We start from the raw sequence: 22,602 nt of genomic DNA, 5'->3' as shown, positions 1-22,602 counted from the left end.
TCTCCTGCCGCATTAAAGCTCGAGGCCTAAAGGATCAAACGTATGAAGACACGACCAGTGATGGCACCCCACTGCAGCTGCTGTGGCTACTGTTGCGCTGTGGACATGCGTGTCAAATGTGTGTGTGTGTGTGTGTGTGTGGGTGTGGGTGCGTGTGCATGCATTTTCTTAAAGGTGACCATTCTGTAAGGAGGAAAAACAGGTGGCCTCAAGCGCAAGTGCTCTCTCGTATGTGGTGAATGTTTGCCTGTAAAGATTTTCTGCCTTGTGACGTTTGTCACCGTTAGAACGGCTTCTGGACAAATGGCATCCGCATTAGTGGAATGTTTGTCATGTTTCCCACAGGACTTCAACATATCCAACACATATCTGGGTATCATCTATCGTCGACCAATAGATTCACTGGGATAAGGGCGGTGATCCTTGGGAAACGAGGTTCTGCTAAAAAAAAACAAAGACAGATTAATTCACTAAACATTATCTTTCAGCTCTATATTTCATTTGGGTTAGATAATGACGGCTTGCTCTGAAGCAGATATGTCGATTTTTCAGAAAGTTAAAAATACATAACCACTGACAGATCCACACAGATTTCACAGCCAATAAAGCCTTTTAATACCCAAAGTCAGGATAAAGAGTTAAAGAGAACCTCTTTGAAGTTTGAGAAGTAAAGATCAGAACACACCGACAGAATACAAACTGGATGAATAATAGATAAAGAGAATCGACCATCCAAGTGGAACAGAGTTCAAATGTTTTTTTTGTACTTGTTAAAAGGCATTTAACAAGTACAATTTACTCACCAAAGTCACTGAAGTAATAGTTTTTTTTTAATTTAATTCAAAACTGCTTCCATAATTGTCTATGATGCGAGGTACAAGTGAAGAATACTGTAAATGAACATGGTCATTAGCTCTTTATCTCTTATGGATTCATGTCAGTTTGATAATGGTGATGAGTTTACGAGGATACAGAGCTCCAAGCTTTTATCAGCAACATTTTGCCCCAACAAAAATCTTCCTCGGGATGGGATGGATGTGCACACAACACCTCTAACCTGTGGTAAAGAGGTTGCATCACACCGAACATGTTGAAACTCATAAAGTCCCAGTCTATGTGAAGCTGTGATGTGAGCTCCTGAAATTTTCTCTTTCTCTCTTTGTTTTGTTAGAAGAAAGATTAAAGTTCATCAGTGTGCATGAAGCATGGATAGATAATTGCTGGTGTATATGGAAAGTGAAATGTTTCTTTGTTCGTCTATACATCCATTCAGCTGAGCGTATCATTATCCAATCAAAGAGTAGACCGACTGAACAAATAAGACCGACCATAATGACAGCTGAGCTGCGTGGTAATCTGTAATTCCAATCCCAAACCCAGTGTCGCTATTTAAATAAGAGAGCAAATCATGAATGTGTCAGGTGATTTGTCCTTTTTCTTTCTCTCTGTACACACATTGTATGATTTATACCGCCACAACAAGTCAGGCAGGAATAACCTGGCTGACACAGTGGGGTTCCCAGCGAAGACTGAAAATAAACACAGAGGGGAAGAGCAAACACCAAGGCTGAATACATTCTAGAGCAACAACAATATTCTTCTCGACACTGCAATTAATCTCAAATGATGATGAGATCCCAAAATAGCCTCCTTGATTTTCATTTAAAACATGGTGAATTTTCCATTAACCGGCAAAGTTTTTATTATTATTATTATTACTGGCCGATGCACCAGTCTCACGTGACTTCCTACAAGTGTACTACAAGAGTCTTGAGTATTCTTCCTCTCCCGCTTCCACAATGAACTCTCCTCCTCCCCTTCAGTCAAAGGCCATTGAGAGCCTCGGCAACTGGGAGTGTTTATCTCCTTGTAGTACACTGCTGAGTTAAATTAGGGTCACAGGTCAGGGGTCAACCTCAGCTCTGGTGTAGTATGGGTTTTAATTGACGGCAAGATATCCACCTCAGGCCGGCACCGGCAGCATTAATCTTATGAAGGCAAATGTGATGAAAAGTAAACATGACTTTAGATGTTAAACTCTATCGCAACAAACTGGAGATTTGAACATCGGAAGTTGTTATAGTTGTGTGACAGTTAAATGATTTTAGAAAGCCCATGAAGAAAGAAAGATGGCTCGCGATTAAAGTTAAATGTCGCAGTTTTCCGCAGTAACCCCACTAAGTGTTTGCTTCTGTAACGTTGCACTGGGCCTCACCAAAGGGAAACAGCTGCGAGAAGTCGGAGCTTTCCGATACGAAGCCTCTGCCGGAGGCCGATCTCTGATTGACTCATTATGTCGAGCGCCACTGTAGATGAAATGGTCCCAGGGGGTCATTATGAAGTGAAACCTCTCACGTGGCCGCAGGGCGGAGGCAGATGTGTTTGTGCTTCTGTGGGTAAAGGTGAGGGGGAGACGCAGAGAGGGAGCAAACAAATGATTTGGTTGATGGACGAAAAATGAAAACACAAATGTGGTTAGATGCTATACGCATGAGCTGTCACACCAAGTCCTGTTATATGTTTGGCTTGGTATACCCTACATGAACCAAACGATTACAGTTCCTTACGTCCACTTGCAGTCGATGTCTAAAGTCAAGTTCCACCCGGAAGTTTCACTAGTGTTAATGTTAGTACACTGGATAAAGACTCATGGGACGGTAGGGACGTGTGCTCTCCTTACCTCAGGCTGTCCACGTGTATATACACATGGAAGGGCCAAAGTATATGGCCAAATATGACTAATTGCGGTTATTGAAATGAGTTCATTCTGACTCTGGTGGTCTTGACTGACCTGGAGTTTTGTTCTGCTGAAGTCAATTAAAGGTCCCACATCGTAGAAAGTGAAATTCCCACGTGTCATTTGACTATAAAGTGGATCGAGGTGTTCTACAAATACTGACAAAGTATCAATGGAGAAACGTCCACTGCACATATTCAGTAACTGTGCAGTAAAATGAACACTCAGGACTCACATAACTTTGTGATGTCACAATAACAGTCAGGTGCTGCTTCATGGTTCTGAGTCCGTATAGCTGCTGCCCAGGCAGAGTATATTTCTGCCATAATTTCTCCATATCTGACGCTGTCACACTGCTGACGGTACATGTTCCTTGAATGCACTCACCTTAACGCCATCGCCGTTTGCATTTCGTGGTTACCAAGCTGCAGTAGGAGCCAACAATCTGCATATGGAAAGGTATAAGGTTAAGTAAGTGTGTGTGTGTGTGTGTGTGTGTGTGTGTGTGTGTGTGTGTGTGTGTGTGTGTGTGTGTGTGTGTGTGTGTGTGTGTGTGTGTGTGTGTGTGTGTGTGTGTGTGTGTGTGTGTGTGTGTGTGTGTGTGTGTGTGTGTGTGTGTGTGCCTATTTTGTCTGAAATAAAAATGCAAAACGCACACAGACAGACACACAGGCCCACAATGTTGTCTTATAGTGGATATTGGCATTAAACATTCACACTTTTTGGAATAAATGATCAGAAATGTTATCTTTTTGTTTTTCTTGATTTCTACTGAAGGCTGTACTTTGGGAACCGTTATGCACCAACTGGCTTTGCAGGCTGCTGGACACTATTCTTACCACTTTGTCAGTGAGAAAGAAAACATGTTTGTTTTACTCATGGATTAGGTTTTCGGCATGAAAAGGAAAGATTGACAGTGCACCTGTGGGCTGCCAATGAAGAAATGACCCTGATAAAGAGGTGGGGGGCTGTTAGGGGGAGTGGCTGCCAAAGAGGTTCCTCAGCTCTGCAAACCACTTCAGTTCTCACTTGAGTGCCTCTCTTTGGGCCTTAACCCACACGGACCCCCACCTAACCGCTTCAGATTGAAATTCCTCCACTCCGCAAGACCCTGCGCTCCCCTCCTCCCCCAGCGCTCGGCACACACCGAGAGGCATTCAAAACGTATTAATGGGAAACAGTGAGAAAAAAACACAAGAAAAAAAGAAAGAGAGAAAATCTCCTTAGCAACATAATCTAGACGGCCTGACGAGAGAGGTGAAAAGAAAAGAAAAAGAGAGGGGTGGTGGTGCCGTTTAGAGAGGGAGGAAGAGTTGGACACAAAGGCTGGGCACGGAGACAGAAACAAAATTGAAAATTAACACAGAAGAAACTGTTCCTTTTTTCCCCAGGAGCACAATCAGCTACATTAAACCAGAGCCAGGCCCCTCCTCCTCCCCCTCCCCCTCCCCCTCCCCCTCCCCATCCTCGCCGGGCCGGGCCCTCCCTCGCCTGCGGACGGAGGCTTCTGCAGGACTCTGCCCCTGGTTCAGAGAAACTTTGGAGGGTTGTAACCACAGCATAGTGTTTGTTTTCCACAAATGTTTTAGGAGCAGATTTGTGAACATTCTCACGATTAAAGCTGTTTTTAGTAGTTAAACTGAAAAGCACGGTTTGCACGTCTTCCTTTGCATTTCGTTCTGGATTGACTGGTTCCATTTTCGTTAGGCTTTTTAACCAACAGCTCTGACCCATGTATACCATCAAGTGGCTCCTGCGTTAATCTTAAAATCGTCCCCTTACAATTACTACAAAAAGCAGGACTAAGCCCTGCTACCTGTGAAGCCTGCTGTAAATGGAATGTGTTTGCAGATCTTATCTGCATGTCCACAAACACTTGTTGGGGATTTGAGTTGTCCCATCTAGCCTTTGGACAAACACTCGGCCCGGCTTAATGAACTCCGGGTCTGTGTCTGCAGCAGAACAATGCAACAGTCCCTTGCAGAGGCCGACAGTCTCGTTGTGCTCTCAACTGGAGAAACCTTTGCTGCTGATTCCACCAGGAAGCGAATATCACACGGAGTATACCTGCCAGGGATATCACGTCGTGTACGTTTGTGTATATTGGGAGAGCAATTTGCACGGAGCAGGAACTCTGGCCACCAGCAGCCCTGTAAATGACCTCTGACCCCCACACTACATGATCAGCCCATTGAGAGGAGGGCCTGCTTTAATTAGGAGGTCATTAAGAGCCACCCCTCCACACACCATGGGACCACATAAAGCCAGTGAGCGCTCCCACCTGTAGTCTCATCCAGACACCGCTGACAGCTCAGGAAAACTACATACAGCCTGTCTGGTTTTTATTTATTTACATTCAAGTTCACTTTAGGCATGTAACCACTTGACACACACACACACACACACAAAGGCACAACCGCTTGACTTGGTCGCGTTTGTGACCTGCTGAAAATAACAATGTTGCTTCATCAATATGACGTCTTTTTATCAGTCGATCAAAAATTGAGTAAACCAAAAAAAAATGATTCTACATTTCTTCACTACCTAGAACAACCCTGTAGGTGATTAGCTGAAAAGGTAAGACGTTTGCCGACTAGCAAAAACATAGAGGACATTAAAATTGAAGAAAAAAAAAAAGTTATGAAGGGCCGGTGAGCACCAGAGAGCCGAACACAGTCTGAAGAGGTGAAACGGCAAAGTCAGATAGAGGATAAAGATGGAGAAAAAAATAGATGACAAGGGAAAAGAGTGATTCCGGAGCCCTTTTATTCAAGCCTCTGATTTCACACTTGCACAAAGAGCTTTGGGGACGTTTCATCCTTTTCACATTTCTTCTGCATTTACCCAGAGTTATTCTGCGGTGCAGTGTCTCCTATGTGGGAGAGGGAGCGCTGCCCGGTGAGGAGTCAGCTCCATTCACGGCTTTATAAATCACCTCAGCATGTGCAGACCGTGGCCAATCGGCCAATTACGCCCCCCTGACACACCGGGGCTGATAAAGAAGGCCCGGGACAATGGGATCACAGGCCAGATAAACGACCCTTTAATGGAGTCGCCCACAAAACAGGCCAAAACCGCGCGCCCCACTTACGTATTCCATCACGCCGTTGCCCTCACATTTCCTCTTGCTCAGCCGCCACGGCAGGCACAGCTGGGGAGAGGGAGACACAGAGAAAGAGCGAGGCAGAGTGGGAGAAAAAGGAGAGAGAAATGACTCTGTGCTCTGACACTGCTAAGCCCCCCCACCCAAGGCCCCCTTTCAGACTTTTGGCCGAACAAAAGCATCTGTTGCCATACTGTGCCGCTCAGACCCCCCTTCACACGCGCATACCCCGGCCGGGTGAGGAGCCTCGCAGGGGCTGAGAGAGGCAGCACTGGGCCGTATGCAGCTGAGGCTGCTCACCTTGTGGCACAAGCTATTGTGCGCCCCGATTCCGGGAGCTTCTCCATCCATCTTTGTGTCTCCGGGACAAATAGAGAAAGAGGGAGGGAGAGAGAGAGAGGGAGAAACTTTGTATGACAGGGTGAGAGTGAGAGAGAGAGAGAGAGAGAGAGAGAGAGAGGGGCACAAGACTGCAGCTGCAGGATGAATAGGAGAGGGAATGAAGGGATGAGGTGGGAGCGAGCGAGCGAGCGAGAGGGAGAGAGAAGGGGACAGCTGCAGGGTGGTCCCACCCCTCCATCCGTCCACCTCCAGAGGGTTGTTTGGCTTCTCATGGGATTCAGAACACAAACAACTTAGTCGTAATGCTATGAGCTACAAGCTCAGTCGGTTCCTGTGACACGCCAGAGAGGGGTGAGCGAATGTCTACAGGCGACAGTGAAGGTGCATTTGTTCACTCAGTCGCAAATAATCCAAGATGGAGCAATATTATGAGTTATTAAACCCTTAACGTTCCGTTTCCCTCTGTCGGACAGAATCATAGCGTACACTCTCTGATTCTGTTTCATTTTGTTCCAGCTCTTCACTGAAGCTGTGTGATGTTTACGCCCCGTGAAAGATTCAAACCCACGAGTGAGTGTGCACGTAACTGCAGAGCCACTCCGCCGAGTGGAAATAGTCTACATGTCGTGTGCATCCTTTCAAACTAAAGGAAAAAAAAACTATTTGCATCTGAACAATATTTTGATGCACAGTTTGAGTTTGTGAAGGCTGAGCCGCTGCTTGTTTCAGTGGACTGATGAATAAAGATTGTAAAGAATAAAATAACAGGAAAATACCAATACAAAGTTAATTCAAGACACCAACTTAGAGCCACTTACAGCTCGTTATTCATTCATATTTTGAGTAATTGAAACTGTAAAGGGTAAGCAGCTATTTAACAGCAGAATGCTTAATGAGGATCACTGATGACTGCAGTGAGTTAACATGTGACTATGGAGCCACGGCAGCACAGTGGTGTTCATGTCCTTACCACAGCTTAATGTGTTTGTTATCATATTTTATTTTTGTGTATTTTGAAGAAGAAGGTTTTTCAGTAAATGGTCAGCTACCGTATCTGTGTGGGCTATTCATCAATCAGGGTAAACTGAATTACAGAGAGAAGGATGTTGAGTGTTTACATTGGTTAATTCATACAATTCATATATAATGTTTAGACACACACACACACACACACGTTTATACAGTATTGGGTGCCTATCCTCATCGATTTAATGCAGCCAAATGAATAGAAACACCTCTGTATAACAACAATACGGCTCAACAGCTTCACAAGCTGCATCCTCCATATAGTCTGAGCAGTTTTAATATCTTCCTCTTTTCATTATTGCACGACTGTCACAGATATCTGTTCTAATAAACAGCCAGATCAGTGGATACCGAGGTTCTGTTCTTGGCTCATTATTTTCGGATCTGAACATGACCGAAGATAGCACATACATACCAAAGACTGTTTTTTTTAAAAAATTTTATGAGCGAATCATTGCTGTCCAAAGAATAAGTGGAACACGTATTAAAAGCTCAATACAGCCTTGGAATCCGGGGTTGTCTAAAAAAAACAAAGCTGAGCAGAAAAACAGGGCTGTTTGCTCCTGAAAGGTTGAAGTTGAGGGGACGGGTTCCATGGTGTTCGCGGGACTGAAAACAAATCACTGCGTCCTCCGTACATGGGACGTTATCACACTGGTTCAGAGAGTGCGTTAGTCGCTGGCTTTAAGGAGAAGAAACTGCAGTCAGTAAGCAGGTGAGAGAGTCGTGGAGGTCGGTGGGTGAATTGATCTGGCCATTACCAGAGCTGCAGGTGCAGAAAGTGTGTCGCCAAGTTCAAATCCCCTCCCCCCTCCCCCCCTCGTCCCCAGCGGTCGCCTCCCTGGAGCAGGGCTGCGGTGTCCAGCGGTCGTCCTCTCTGTTATTGGACACCGCGGGGCCGAACCCCTCACCTCAGCCCACTTTGTGTCTGTAACCCTGCTCCTGGAGAAAACTTATTTTGGATTACTCGTTCAAAAGACCCTCTTATCGAAAGATACTTCCTTTTGATGAAGCACCTTTGTCTGAAGTCCTCTCCTTGATAATGAGGCTTAAAGTCTTTTTTTTTTTGGTGCTTTTGACAAGATCCTCCTGTGAGGTTTGTGTGTTTTTCTGATTTGAGTGTAGACCAGGTCCCATCCAAAGACGCTCCTACAGTATCATCACTGTAGAGATATCTTTTCTCCATCCACATAAACATTTCCAAACCCACGCTGAAAACAAGTTTACTCTCTTGAGCATTGTCATGCTTTCAGAGCGAGACTTTTAAGGGTGTATTAAGCATTCAGGTTCGGCCCATTCATTCCCCCTATCTGAGCCAAGAAATCTTTGTTCGGCTGCTCCTCTCCAAACCGTGGAGTGTCGGGATGGGCGGGGGGATCGATTTGATTCTAATCGGACCATGAAAAGAACATGATCTAACTACTTTCAGACCGGAGTATATTTAGGCCCACTCCTCTTTACACTCTCCCCCTCTCCGCCTCCCCCCCACTTTAGTGTGGGCACAATGAAGCTGGCCAATTTAAAACGCTTTGAATGCGTCTTCAATGACTTTGTGAACACAGCGCAAAGAGATCTGGAGAGGAGAAGAGGGAGAGAGGGAGTGAGAAAGTAGGGGAAAAAGGGGGGAAATTGAGCAAAAAAAGGCCAGGGAGCAGGCATAAAAATTCCAAGAGTTGTTTAAGCGTGGGTGGGTTCATTTGCATGACAGCGCCATGTGAATAAGACTGACCTCTTGGACCGCCCCAGTGCTAGGCCGAGCTGCAGCCTGACGTGCAGGCTTTGACCCAGCTCATTGACTCTGAATGGATACTCTGTCAAAGGGAGGGACCTTCCAGCTCTCAGCCGGACGGGCATCTGCAGACCTCCTGTTTGACACCCAGCTACCTCCATTTTTCTATCCTTACTGCTAGCGTGCACACACACACACACGCACACACACGCACACGCAAAACCATTAGGCATTCAAAACGCTCTTATCGCCGACCCTCAGGCACAAACGGACAGAACATGTGGAGACAGAGAAGTAAATATCCATTGTAACAGATTAAACAGTTGCAAAGACCTTTTCATCACACACACACACACACACACACACACACACACACACACACACACACACACACACACACACATACACACACACACACAGTCCCAACAGGTGCAGTAAAGCTCTTGCACGTGCAGGCCCATCAACACGCTTCACTTGATGGGTCTATGATTTACTGCAACAGGCAGGTGAGGGGACACAGAGTGGACCAGGGGGGGCGGCGGAGCGATGTAGTCTGCATACAAATCCCGCTGGCCGCCCCGGACTCCCCCTCTGCCCCCATACAAAGTTGCGACTCTGTGCAAACACAAAGCTCAGACAGCTCACAAACACTCTCCATTTATCTGGCTGGCACAGAGCTGGGGACGATGCAGACAGGAGCTCTTGGCCCTGACCTCCACTGTCTCGGTGCACTGAAAAGGGGAAGGCCCGCTGCACTTGGAAATGCAAATAACGTGAAGCAAAACACTTATCAATACAATTTCTATGAATTAAATCACTTCCAGAGGGGCGAAAAAAACCCAACTGTGTGCTGCAATGAATGACCCCGTGTGACACCGTGAGTCCTTTAACAAAAAATCTAAAGGTACAAAAGTACACAACTCTAAACCACGACAGTTAATTCCAAAACCCACAGCATCCAACTGCAGCACGTTTATGTACATTTTACATTTATGCTGAGTACATTTTTTTTTTTTAAGTCAGCATGTCAATCATGTTCTTGTGCATTCAGCACCGCAGCACAGCTGCCTGTGACTTCAGTATAAGGTGGGACGCCTGTGTGGCAGTTAAACTGTGCTGTGCAGGTGGCTGAGGCTGTGCGTTTCTTATTGTCTGTGTTTCATATGAATGTTATTGAATAAAGAGTCACTACTGTATTGTACATTCCTCTTTATGTCTCGTAAACCTGACGGAATTTCAGTTAAATTGCTATATTAGTGTACAAACTTTTGTAAAGACATTTTCACTTTTCATCCCCAAACATTGAGCCCACACAGGTGGAATTTTCTCTAAGTAGAGCACCCATGACTGTAACGCTGTAATTCATTTTTTTTTTGTCATTGACATTTTCTGAAATTCCTCGCCTGTTCCACAAAATATTCACTCAAACTGTTGACAATGTGAAGGCCAGTCATTGAATCTACAGTTTACTTTACTTGAATATGTGCAATAAATAAATACTTTAAATAAATAATGATATCATATTAATTAACTAATTTTTATATTTTTAAAGGCTTGTTACTCTCTTCTCACATATTTTTAAGTATTTCGCCACATTGTGTAGATTATAGAATTCAATTAAACTGTTCAAATGAAAGCAATAACAAATAGGTCATCCAAATTATTCAATTAACAACAAAATTTATATTAATTTTAGAAAAAGTTAGAAGTGACATTAGCAGCACAACAACAGGTCTTTAAAAAAAAGATTAAGATTTAAAAAGTGTAACTTGTAGAGGATACAGACATGATTTCAGGTTGCCAATTTCTTGGATTCTATAAATGTTTTCATCCATTCAATGTTTCAATTGATTTAAAAAGATTATCTATAGATTTGTTATCTATTAATAATTATTCCAACAGATTCGATATCTCTTCCTCAAAGAAGGAACCGCAGGAGCGTCTCTTTTATTCTGAGAGTGTTTGAAGTGAAAGAATCAGCCTCTGAATCACAACAGTTAGTCACAACTATCTGTCTCGGAGACTCTTTTAAAGATGTTGTATTAATTAATTGGGCGGTACAAGTGTACCTCACCTCAGAGTTTTATTTGGCACGTTCTGGGAAAATCCGATTAAAAAAGACAAATGATTGTAAAAGTCCCAAGGCGTTTTTTTTTATTTTTTTTTATTAAAATCTCTGCACACTTGAAGTGGATTGTGTTATAATAACCTGTAAATATCAGACGTCTGAATGGAGTCAGACCTGTGGCCGGTGTTCCTGTGGAGGGCGCCTGACGGGGACTCGTGGACCTGGAGACTGGGTGCAGCTGCCGCCCACCAGTCCAGCCAGTTCATGTGATGCCCACAAATACCCACCACACAATTAGCTGCCTGTTGTGCAACAAGCTCTGCTGGGCTTAAAACACCTCACTATAAAACCTTGTGATGCCCTTGATTAATTCCTACTGGATGCTAAAAATAAAAAAAAGGATATATAATGATTTGCCCCTTTTGGAAAGGTTGCATTCCTTTAATAGCCTGAACAATTTATATGATTACAATACTGACAGTCAGCCTGGGAAATATTAGACAACACATTAGACAAAAGCTTTCGGCTTTTACTGATCTGTGAAGCAGACAGGTTGACATTTTGTTCTATAAAAACGTATTTTCATGGTTTAAAAAAATAATATTGCACTATCTAAAGTAAACCACTTTATCATGATCTGATCATTCAGTCGCCTTTACTTTGAAATAATTCCTTCCCATATAATCTTTACTTCTGAAAGATCTCAATCATATTAAGCATCTCTGACTTAGCTGACCACAGATTTTGTGAGAGTTTTTTCCCTACATATTTTTGAAAGCTTAAATCTTAAAGGTCTAATCCTCTCTAAGGGACAGAAAGGGAATCGTACGCCCTGGCGTGAAGGAACTGTGTGACACGAGATGAGGATTTCAGTCATAATGTCCTGTGTCCGCACAACAGAAGGATGATCACAGATGAAAACTGTAATGCCGAATGCCGCAACAGTGATTAGGACCGGAAACAGAGTCAGATCGATGTGTTCTTCATTGTCCAAATGAGCAGAACAGGGCTGAGAGTGCGGCGGGGCTTCAGCGAGCCCGACAGCCTCCCCACACTCCCTTTAAACCTTCTCCACGTCCTCCCGATATGTGCATAATGGACAGGAGAATGTGGACATCGTCTCAATTAAGAAGTAAGTTTAGCCCGTTTGTGTGAGAAGCCTCTATTTGGCCTGGAACGCGTGGAAAAAGAGCTGAGGGATGAGGCCGGAGAGACGAGCTGCCAGAGAGACGCTAACAGGCGACGATGAGAATCAACATAATGACAGAGACTACTCAGTGTGACACTACTCTGAATCAAAATTTGATCTGAGGATGGGACACAGAACAATAGATCAAGATCTGATTTCCCTCTTATTTCGGTCTGGATCTGTGTGAGCCGTGTTCTGTCCTCTGTGGCTACATTAAGCCTGAATTGAGAGCGGCAGCACGGCAAAACAGGACACTGATTCAAACCAAGAGGATGCAGCTTCTTTGATTTTTTCTTTTCTCCCAACATGCTGATTGGATACAGATTAAATTTGGTGGAAGTGACTCAAATCAGAAGCAAATCAGATGAGGAGAATAAAAAAGAGAGAGTGATACTGTAGGTGTGAGGTGGATGGAGCGTTTGGGTTTGTTTGCTTCTTCACAGTCTGATAAACAGAGGACAGGGAGATTGCGACCCACGTCTATTCATGGCCCCGGTCGGCGACAAAAGACACGGCCCCGGACACACATTCCAGTCTGCTTCCGCTCCAGCACACAATCTCAATCCCAGGGATTTCCCCCTTTCAGGAGGAGGAGAAGGGGGGGGGGAAAAAAAGAGGCTACAATATCACCTCCTTTTCGATTGAGGGGAGAGACCGGGGCGGAGGGACTCCTGTCATTCACCCTTTGAAACACGTTTCCTGATTTCGGTTTCACAGGAAGTGGGGAGCTGTGTGCCGTGAGCACAGGAGTGAGGGAGATAAACCTCTCAGGTTGGGTCGAGGCCGTTTCGGGGGCGGGGGGCTGATCGGCCGCCATCCGCGGCCACACAGCTGTTTTTCATTTGAAGAACTTTTTGGAAATTTCCTGTTTTCCATGTCGATGAGCGAGCTTCCCAGACAGAGCCCAGGGGCATCGCAAAGGAAGGCCACTCATCAATGAAGATGAAACAGCATCTTGATCCCCTCGGAAACCAGCGCGGGGCACAGTGATGAGTGCCCACGGCTGACGACTCCTGCTGTGGTGGAGATGCACTACAAAGTGACCAACAGTGGAGCAGCTCCCCATCACAATGAGGAGTGAAACTCTGGACTATTATTTGACAACTCAAGCAAGAAACGATTGAAATAAGGACTGTCCTGTGCTGCCCCTGTAATGGCATCTGCTTAGTCTGTCGGAAACAAACCGAGGAGGCGCGAGGGACCGATCGGGGGGGGGGGGGGGGGGGGGGGGGGGGCCGGACAATAAGCTTCAATAAAGACATTTCTCTGGCAAGTTGACCGTGATCGGGGCGTCACCGTCGGTCGGGCGTTTATCTCATTTTCGAGACTCGTTAATTGTGTGCGCCTGCAAAATGCAGACGCGTACACACATGCTGTGCTGAGTGCGGACATCCAGACGCACTCGTTTGGCGCAGGGGGCACACTTCAGTCTGGAGTGTCTGGTCTGAGCGGCTCTGTGCGACTGAGAAGCGTCTCCCTAATTAGAGGGAGCCCGGTGCAGGACATCTCTATGGGCCATCGACAGGGCCCTCGTCGGCTTTGTTCAGCAGCCTCCTCTTACACCGAGCCTGTCACTTTACTTTTCTATAGGACTGAGGGCTGTGCTCCTTAACAGTGTTGTCTGTCCCCAATCAGAGAGACACACACACATGTATTCGGGGATAAACAGTATCTCTTCCATGAGAGGATTTGTTCCCTGATACGTTTTTTTGTGCTAAACTTTAAACGTCTAGCTTATTGATCGTGACGTGAATTGATGAAAGCTCATCAACTCCCCGGTTGAGAGACATTGAAGAGTGCTGCGCTCCTTTTGTTTTTCCTGGCTCGGTCGTCACGGCGCTTTAAGACGTAATTATTTCCAACTCATTTTTGCATAGAAACCCAATTATTCACTGCGATATAAATTAGATTCCACATTCATGGAGACCACGAGCCCCCCGAAAAGTGTCCTGCAGGACACCATTCACACGGCGAAGCCTCTTTCTCTCCCCTTTTCTCTGCAGGCCACGAGATGGAGAGGAGCCACTGCAGCTGCTATTCACATCAACCAGATAATTGTTAATGAAAAGTCATTGCGCGGCATTATGTCGTCCTGCGGGATCATTGTTCATTTTCACCCCCCAATCGCCATTGAGATCTATATGGAGAGACCAGAGTGTTTTCCTTTGAGTTTTGGTATTCAGGATCTGTTGCCTGGTAACTAATAAAAGGGGCAAATCATCCACTGTATTGGCCAAGATGGGCCGCAGACTGGCCCTGCACAACAATGCGAGGTTTGTAAAAAGGCGTTGATACAAGTTAATGACGCTTGTTCAACAAAACATTAATGGACTTCTTCACGGTATAATATGGCATGGGATGCGGTGTGAATGAGAGGGGGAAACTTTAGCAGTGCACTTTAACAAGTTTGTGTGTTTTTACTACTGGGAGGAGCTGGATACACACACACACAAGCACACACACTCTCTCTCTCTCTCACTCACACACACACACACACACACACACACCTCTTGTCATCCTCTTTTTGATGCACTCTGCACAGACTCTCGTGTACACTACATTTTGTTTTGCCCACCGAAGAGAATAAACTCCCCTGAAGAAATTAAAACATTTTTAAAGTTCCCCATTTAAATGTAATTTTCATGTTGCTGAATGGGCCCAGTGATTAATTGCCACTCACCAAGATCTGAAAAGGGGGTTGAATGGTGGAGGGCCGCCGCTGCTGCTGCTGCTGCACTATAAACCGGAGAAAGAAGAAAAGCAAGTGAGAGGCGGGGGCCTGGGGCGTTTATGCATTTCTAAAATGATTTTATAAATATATATATGTACATAAACAAATAGCCCATATGTATACGTGACGTTCAGACAGTGACAATGCACCGGCCCCATTTGTTGCACCGGCTGCTTAACCGAAGCGGACAAAAAAACTGCAGCCCTGTCACCTCGAGCAGAATAAAGGGAATCAAAGGATTTTTTTCCCCCCCCTCTTCTCTCCCTTAAATGGACTAATTTTCTCCTTGAATTATGAAAGTAATGGCTAGGTAACAGCCTGTGCTCAGTACCCGGCCGCTTAATGCTTCCTAAATCCTTCCACGTGGCTCCACTAGTCCTGGCAATTAGGCCTCATTATAGCCTCATAAAGGATCTCATTTGTGGGATTACTTAATAGACAATGAATTTTTATCGTGCAGAATTATGGAAAAATAATATTGGAGCTCGCATGGTGTGATGGGGGCGCGCGCCACGCATCATTCCGCTTGGCCGGCTCTCTCTCCGCTCCTCCCCGTCCCTCTTGTTCCAGACTCTCTGTACCGCTGCATTACAGCAATTACTGTCTGTGTGACAGACATGTTTGTTTTCTATCCTTACCGTGGTTGGATGTTAAAGACTTTCTAATTCCCCCCAGAGTTACATTTGAACTGCAACAAAGTTCTGCACGGCGCCTTGGTTCCATTTGGGGATCAGATGACGAATCGAGACGGTCGTTTGGATGTACAGGCCGTTAGAAATAGTTGGTGAACTTTAAAGACTTGAGGTCCGCGCCGGGCCCCGTTGCACTTGTGTTTGTGGGCTGCACATGTGATTTTTTTCTCCGAGGTCAGAGGAGAAACTAACACATGTTGTGTTGGACCCGGACCGCCTGCGCCCGCTCGCCTCTTGTCTCAAGGTCCGAGGCGCTACTTGGCAGATGAAAGCAGGAGCTAAACCTGCCGGTGACCCGCCCGGGGATCAAACTCCCTAATTATCGTCACAAGACGGGGGATTAGCGCATTTCTGAAATAGCTGCCTGTTTACCCCCGCACAGGGCCGCCATTATAAACACTTTCTAATTGAATCCTAATCGCCATCGAATAACCGCAGGGCCGCACTCGTCATCGGTTCATAATTCTTTAATTGCTGGAAGTGAAACCTGGACCGACTGCGGACCCCAAGTATGATTAAGCTGCAGAGCAATTAGTGCTGCACAGTCGCGTGCACAATTATTTGAAATCGCATTCTCAAAAAGAATGAATCGACCGTTGAATAAAAGTAGATAAAGTGGATAAAGCTCCATCCTATATAGCTTTGCTTTACTCGCCACGCAAGTGATGCAATCGTTTTAAGGGAATAACCCCTGATTCTAACTCAATGAATTGGAAATTTGGGGGAGAGATTATTGTAGTCAGGGAACTCACATAATCTGCAGCTGTGCTAATCATTTTTTGTTCAAGATGACGTGATGTGTTTAATACATGTTAAATATGGAATAGTGTCACATGGTGATCTGAGTTTATACAAGAGCAGGTGATTCCACGTTTTTATAAATATGCAATTTCAACTTCACATTTGAAGAGTCCCTATTAATAATTCAGAATTAAACCGAATTAACATTTAACAGCAGCGTGATTATTGTGTATGTAAAAAATGTCGAAGCTTATATTTGGTGCAGAACAGTGTAAATAGGGTGACTGAATTGAATTAAAAATGAAAACGGTGGCTGGTTGTATTTTTTTCCTTAGACTTTTCCAAATTGGGTGATAAAAAGAATGAATCTACATGACGTTGAGATCGGAGGCCCGGGGAGACGTCACGTGGTTCGGGTCGCTGACAGTATAAACCCCTACCGCCGGGTGCGCACGTGGGTGACGCTGCAGGGCCAGCCCTCCTCGGGGTCCCTTTTGTTGAACCATCAAACATAAGCACCTTTGGAGATCCCGAGGGGTTCAGATGAGAAACTGCCATCGCCGCGCACACGGAACGGTCACTTCAACAGCGGCGCAGTCATGTCGAGGTCTTTCTATGTCGACTCTTTGATAATCAAGGACACGGTGCGACCGGGACCGGCGGAGCACCCGGGACAGGACTTCCTCATCCCCATCAGCATGCACTCTCCGAGCGTGATGACGGTCAGCGCTCCGGTGTGTCCGTCCAGGAAAACGGGGACTTTCTGCGTTTGTCCGCTGTGCGTCACGTCCCACATCCACTCGTCCCGCGGCGGCATTCCCATGCTGAAGAGTCACTTCCCGGGAGCGGAGGCACAGTACTGTCACAGGATAGCGCATCAGCACCATCAGTCTCCCGCACTCGCGCACCCGGGACATACACCTGTCTGCACGCCCACCTTCGGCGTCACAGATCCCAGGAGATACCACTGTCTTTCTATTGGTAAGCACCTGTTGGCCACGCGCTCGGGACACTGCTCGGCACCTGTTAGAGGCAGCTCTATACACTTCACGGTGCACTTTGAGGTTATTACAGGAATGCCATCACTCGGCTTTTACGCACGCTGATTTACGCGCGATGCTTTGTGTCTTTTGTTTGTGAGTTTGCAGCTCACAGTGATGATATGAAATCCAATGTCTGACACAAAGTTGTTTTTCCTCTTCTCCTCCTCTCCAACAGGCGCCTCTGAGAACAGCCACATACAGAATGGCAAGAGGATGCGCACGGCGTTCACGAGCACGCAGCTCCTGGAACTCGAACGGGAGTTCTCCACGAACATGTACCTGTCGAGACTCAGAAGAATCGAAATCGCCACGTACTTGAACCTGTCGGAGAAGCAGGTGAAAATCTGGTTCCAGAACCGCCGGGTGAAGCACAAGAAGGAGGGGAAAGCCACCCAGAGGAGCGCGCACAGCGGCTGCAAGTGCACAGGCGGCCACACGGACTATTCGAGGTCAGAGGACGAGGAGTCTCTATCTCCAGCCTCTGCCACGGAAGAGAAAGAGGTGTCAGCCATCTGAGAGGACACACGACTCCTCGACTCCCCACTGCTGGCACTTGCTCTGCCCCTGCTACAGGTCTGGGTTGTTATGGCACCGCGCGACGGACGACTGAGCCGAAAAAAACTCCTGCATGAAAGTCTGAGAAGTGTTTGGAAAATGTTACTTCACGTTTACCCTGCTGTTCAATTAAAAGATAAATACGTGAATTTATGTTCGTGAAATATTTGGAAGCTTTGGCTGTATATGCTGTGTGTGCAGACTGTTTTGATCCCCTCAGGGTTCTCATCTCAACGTACCCAAGTGCAGTCCACTATCCCCAGTAAATGTTTCCAATTACCGCCTGACATCCCGTTACTGTCAGTGGCCAAACCCGCGTGTGGAGCCTCAACGCAACAATTTGTAAACTATATATATCTGTATTTATTGTAATAAACATTACGAGCTGCCCTATGAAACAAAACGTGTCTTTGTCTTAAATTACTGTGATCAATGATGTGTTGATTCTGTGCCAGTGTGGAACCTAATGCTGCAAATATTATTACTATTGATAAGAAGAAATACAGATACAAATTACACATATATTTCTTTCTCTTTTTTTTGCAACAGCACAAGTTGAGAGAGGTATTTCCCAAATAAATGATCCAGAGAAATACTCAAAGTGTATGCTAATATGCTACTTACATAATATTTGTCCTGGCTTATGGAAGTTAAAAGCTATATTACAATGCAAAATAGAATTTTGTGCAACTCAATTCACAAATATGAGTATGAGTTGACATTTCCTAATGTTATGCAATTCCCTTAAAACACCAACAACAACTACATCTTTAAAAATCGAGAAAATATTTCCCTCAACACAAAATTAAAAATAGATTACATCACTGGAGTTTGTGTGCATGCTTTTTCTGGCCACTGGCTAAAACCTGAAGTTTTATATAAGTGCAGGTTCAGTTGTGTATACAACAGGTTTAATGACCTTCCCAACTATTGAACTATGTATTATTAGTAGTATTAGTATTATAATTATTATTAAGCTGTCATTACTGCACTCTTGGTGCTCACTGTGCTTATTTCATTTAGAAACACGAGGTACATAGCACACAGCTCCATTTACACGACACAAGCTATTTAATCCTAAATGGATGGAGTGAGCTCATATGAAAGTGTAGCTGTAATTTCACCATAGATGTGGCCACAAAAGGGTACCCGGTGACGCCCCCGGGGAGCGGCCAATAGTCCATTAATGGTGGCTTTTGAAAAGATTTTTTGGGTTGTCCAAAGCGAGTTTAATTGCGTTTTCGGTCCCACGTTGGTCGATTATGCTGCCATTGCTCGAAACCACAGAACAAGGATATATAGAAGTGGGCAAAGGCTTTGACAGGTTAGATTGTCCTGCCTTGGGACCCGCATTTAGGCCGGGACCCCCGACGGCTGCGCGCTCAGAGAGCATTGAGGGACAGCGACAGGGTTCCGCCGAGGGAGAGGGAACGATTTAGTCACTGTTTCATTAGGCACTATTTGAACCTTTCAACCTATGGTGAATTAAAAGGGGGGCACGCACAAATGGGAAAAAGACTCTAAGGGGGGATTACGTGGGAGGGGCCACTGGAAATTAGGTGACGCCTAATTTAACTCGTTTCTGTCAGAGTTTGGGATACATTCCTAATTGAGAGGGGAAGCAGGTGAAGTCTCGGTCCCACACAGGCCCATTCAGAGCGCGAATAAACGGCCCCCTTTCACATCCCGCTGGTGATCATATATTATTGGTGGGAAGCCACCTAATGAATATATATTGAAGTCCCTATTAATCGAATTAGAGTTGCCTTGCAGGTGTGAAAGAAGAATGCAGGCATTTAAAGTTGGTTGAGGTCGACAGGTCCAGCTCTTTCAAAAACCGACACGTTCATATTATCACATTGCTCCACAATGCACAGCAGAGAGTGTGGATGGTAAATATCAGAAGAGAGGCTATATATCCACTAATTCGGAGGAGAAAAAAAAAAAAGGGGAGACCACTCCAAAGACGCCGGGCCTCGGCCACTATTGAAAATGTGGCAATTACGCATGACAAAAGACAATTAATAAGAGAGGGCCTTTCAGCCAGCTGCAGCTGCTGGCTCATGCGGAGAGACAGAGGCTGCGCCAGGAGCTGGAGTGGCGGTGTGGAGAGGAGGGAGCGGCGCGGTCGTCTGCACTTTTATTTATGAATCAGCGGTGCGATATCCGTCCGCCATCAGTTGCCATCTAACTCTGAATCTGTGAGTGTGAAGATATCCAGGGAGAGCAAGATGAAGTGACTGATAATGGCCTCAAACTGCAGGTTTCTCCGTCAGGGACCAGTAGGCTGTGGCAAATATTTAGGCTACTGTATTTGTTTCTTTTGTAATATTTGGGAGCTCTAATTTTCGAACATCTTGTAACAGTATTTGACGTGTTGAGGGGCAAATCTCTCTCTCTTTCTCACACACGCACACACACACACACACAGATAGATAGAGAGAGTATGTGTGTGTAAGGGAGGGGGTGGTTAATTCGTCATAATGGGGACCTTTCAAAATTAAAAGTCAAGTGGGCAGATCTGTCTTTGCATAAACAGGGTCAGGTACATTCACACAACTTATTCAGTTGTGTTATTATGGAACATTAAATTCCAATTGTTTTGCTGTCATTGGTGAAATAAATAAATAGTTCGTATATTATTAGCCAGGAAATGTGCTTTATGGGCACATGCCATGACGTCCACTGTACAGTGTTGGATTGGCTTGTGGAAGCTTGAAATATGTTGTGTAGTCTGATACCGTGAGTTTGTTTAAATGTGATGTATTACAGCCTAATCAACCAGTTTCATTCATTTATTCAACTTGTCATTTTATTTGTTGCTTTGTAATGCTAAAAGAAAACCTCACCCATACTTATAGTTAAGGGATGCTCCAGAACAGAAAGGGAGGCAGAGTTACAGTACTATATATATATGTAGGCCTATTTATTATTTACACAGAAAGACAGATAGATAGACGGATAGATGGATATATAGATAGATAGATGATAGATAGATGATAGATGGATTTGGCCGGGAGGCGGGTGGGTGTGTTAGTCATTTCAGCACGCTGGACAGCTCCCACGGGGACCGCCGCCCGAAGGCCACCGTCAGTGTGAAGTCATCTTCAAACACGTATTGGTGAAATAAACACACACACACACACACACACACACACACCTGAGGGGCGTGATATATAGGACGTCCACGTGCCGAAGCCAGTTATGTATAGTAAATATTCTCAATCATAGACGTTTACATAGTGACCAACTTGATCAGCCGACGACGGACTGAAGTCGTGACGTCAACGTATTAACCTAATGCATATGAATAGAACGGGGATAAACACGCCGGGTTTTAGACGTTACGCACGTCAGGGTGTTGTTACCCTCTCGGGTGTTAGGGCCTGTAATGAACTGGCACCGGAAACAAAAACCAATATGTCGACATCATACGCAATACCTACTCAATTCTGGGGGGAGATTTTAAAGGAAATGTGTCATGAATTTAAAGGCTTGATCAGTGTCCTTTCAATGTATCATACAGTGCATCATTCTTATTATTTTTTTCCCAACAGTTTCCAGTTTGTCCAAAGCCCCCTGGTGGACAGTTGAGGGCAGGACAGGACAGGGTCAACAGAAAGAAGATGAGAAGCGCTGCAGGCAGCAGCAGCATCCATGTAACGGATGACGTGCAGACATCCTACCTGTACTGCTGGTTCTCCGTAAGGTCGCCTCCGTCCTGCCCCATCTGAAACACATGGAAGTGCCTCAGTCACCAGCTTATATCGTGAATTACACAAATGTGTATACCACAGTTTTTGTGGTAGATATTTAAGTGTCAGTGAATTTAGGCAGAAATATGCTTTATATTAGTTATAAGTAAAAAATCAGTTAAAAACAGATGGTTTCAACTGTCTTAAAAAAAAAGGAAGAAGCAATTTACTATAGGTGTAGTTTGGCTATAGCTGATTGGGTCTATAGGGGGGTTTTTTTAAGGTGAAAAGGAGAGAATCCCCTCAAGCCGGCCCGAGGTGAGCTCGGCCTTACGAGGCTGGGATCCTTTTGTTCGGAGAACAAGGACACGGTTCTTTTCGGCAACATGTGGAAGTGATTGCGCCAAGCTACTGCACGGAGCTGGGCGAGGAGGGGAGGGAGGGGAAGGGGGTACGACGAGCATCGGCCCCGGGGGGCTCTGTTCCATCAGGACAGACACCGGTCTGATGGCCCCTGCTCTGTGCACAGAGATAGGTGATTTGTAAAGGGGGGGGGCATTATCCTATACAGGAGAGGAGCCCCGGGCTGAGAGGGCTGGGGTGCTCCAGGACTCGGTCCACAGCTGACACATGTGTGCCAGTAAACAGGGATCCGATTCGTTTTCTGTTGTGAGGAAAAGACAAAGTGAGTGTGTGCGCGTGTGTGTGTGTGTGACAGACAGAGAGAGAGAGAGAGAGAGAGAGAGAGAGAGAGAAAGAGAAAGAGAGAGAGAGAGATGTGGCTCTGTGATATGATGGTGTTGGAGCGCCCTCTATGAGCACATCGCTCCACTGTTCCCACTTTGTGACTGACGCACAACAACTGTGTCCATTCGAGTGAAGCATGCGTCGAGAAAGCAGCTAGAAAAAAACAAGGCATGTTCAGTCGCAATCTGGTAAACGCGCTCGCTT

The 22,602-nt window shown here is 45.5% G+C and overlaps 1 protein-coding gene and 1 long non-coding RNA gene across 6 annotated transcripts in view; one reads left to right on the top strand and one right to left on the bottom strand.

The window, feature by feature from the left end:
- Window positions 1-625: 625 nt before the first annotated feature.
- LOC124850917 overlaps window positions 626-22,602 on the bottom strand; it is a 32,849-nt gene continuing 10,872 nt past the window's right edge. For 4 of the 5 annotated variants that reach the window (XR_007031974.1, XR_007031970.1, XR_007031972.1 and 1 more), the window contains one exon: window positions 20,786-21,686. This is a non-coding gene — a long non-coding RNA (uncharacterized LOC124850917). Of the gene's footprint in view, window positions 2,391-3,124; window positions 3,183-14,874; window positions 14,931-20,785; window positions 21,687-22,602 lie in introns of those variants that run through there. The other variant, XR_007031973.1, reaches the window with a different exon arrangement.
- gsx2 (GS homeobox 2) lies at window positions 16,836-18,340 on the top strand. Its single transcript, XM_035646905.2, has 2 exons — window positions 16,836-17,339; window positions 17,577-18,340. Exons 1-2 carry the CDS (start codon window positions 16,958-16,960, stop codon window positions 17,915-17,917), a joined length of 723 nt encoding a protein of 240 aa, XP_035502798.2. The 5' UTR covers window positions 16,836-16,957; the 3' UTR covers window positions 17,918-18,340.

Source organism: Scophthalmus maximus, chromosome 13 (assembly GCF_022379125.1).
Source record: "Scophthalmus maximus strain ysfricsl-2021 chromosome 13, ASM2237912v1, whole genome shotgun sequence".
NCBI classification, from domain to species: Eukaryota; Metazoa; Chordata; class Actinopteri; order Pleuronectiformes; family Scophthalmidae; genus Scophthalmus; species Scophthalmus maximus.
Note: the sequence above shows the minus strand (reverse complement) of the source record. Positions and strands in the feature narration are given on the sequence as shown.

What these genes read in the sequence shown, in the direction of transcription:
- gsx2 (XM_035646905.2), top strand. Translation starts at nt 16,958, where the DNA reads ATGTCGAGGTCTTTCTATGTCGACTCTTTGATAATCAAGGACACGGTG. An exon ending in ATACCACTGTCTTTCTATTG is followed by an intron (nt 17,340 to 17,576) that starts GTAAGCACCTGT and finishes CCTCTCCAACAG; the next exon opens with GCGCCTCTGAGAACAGCCAC.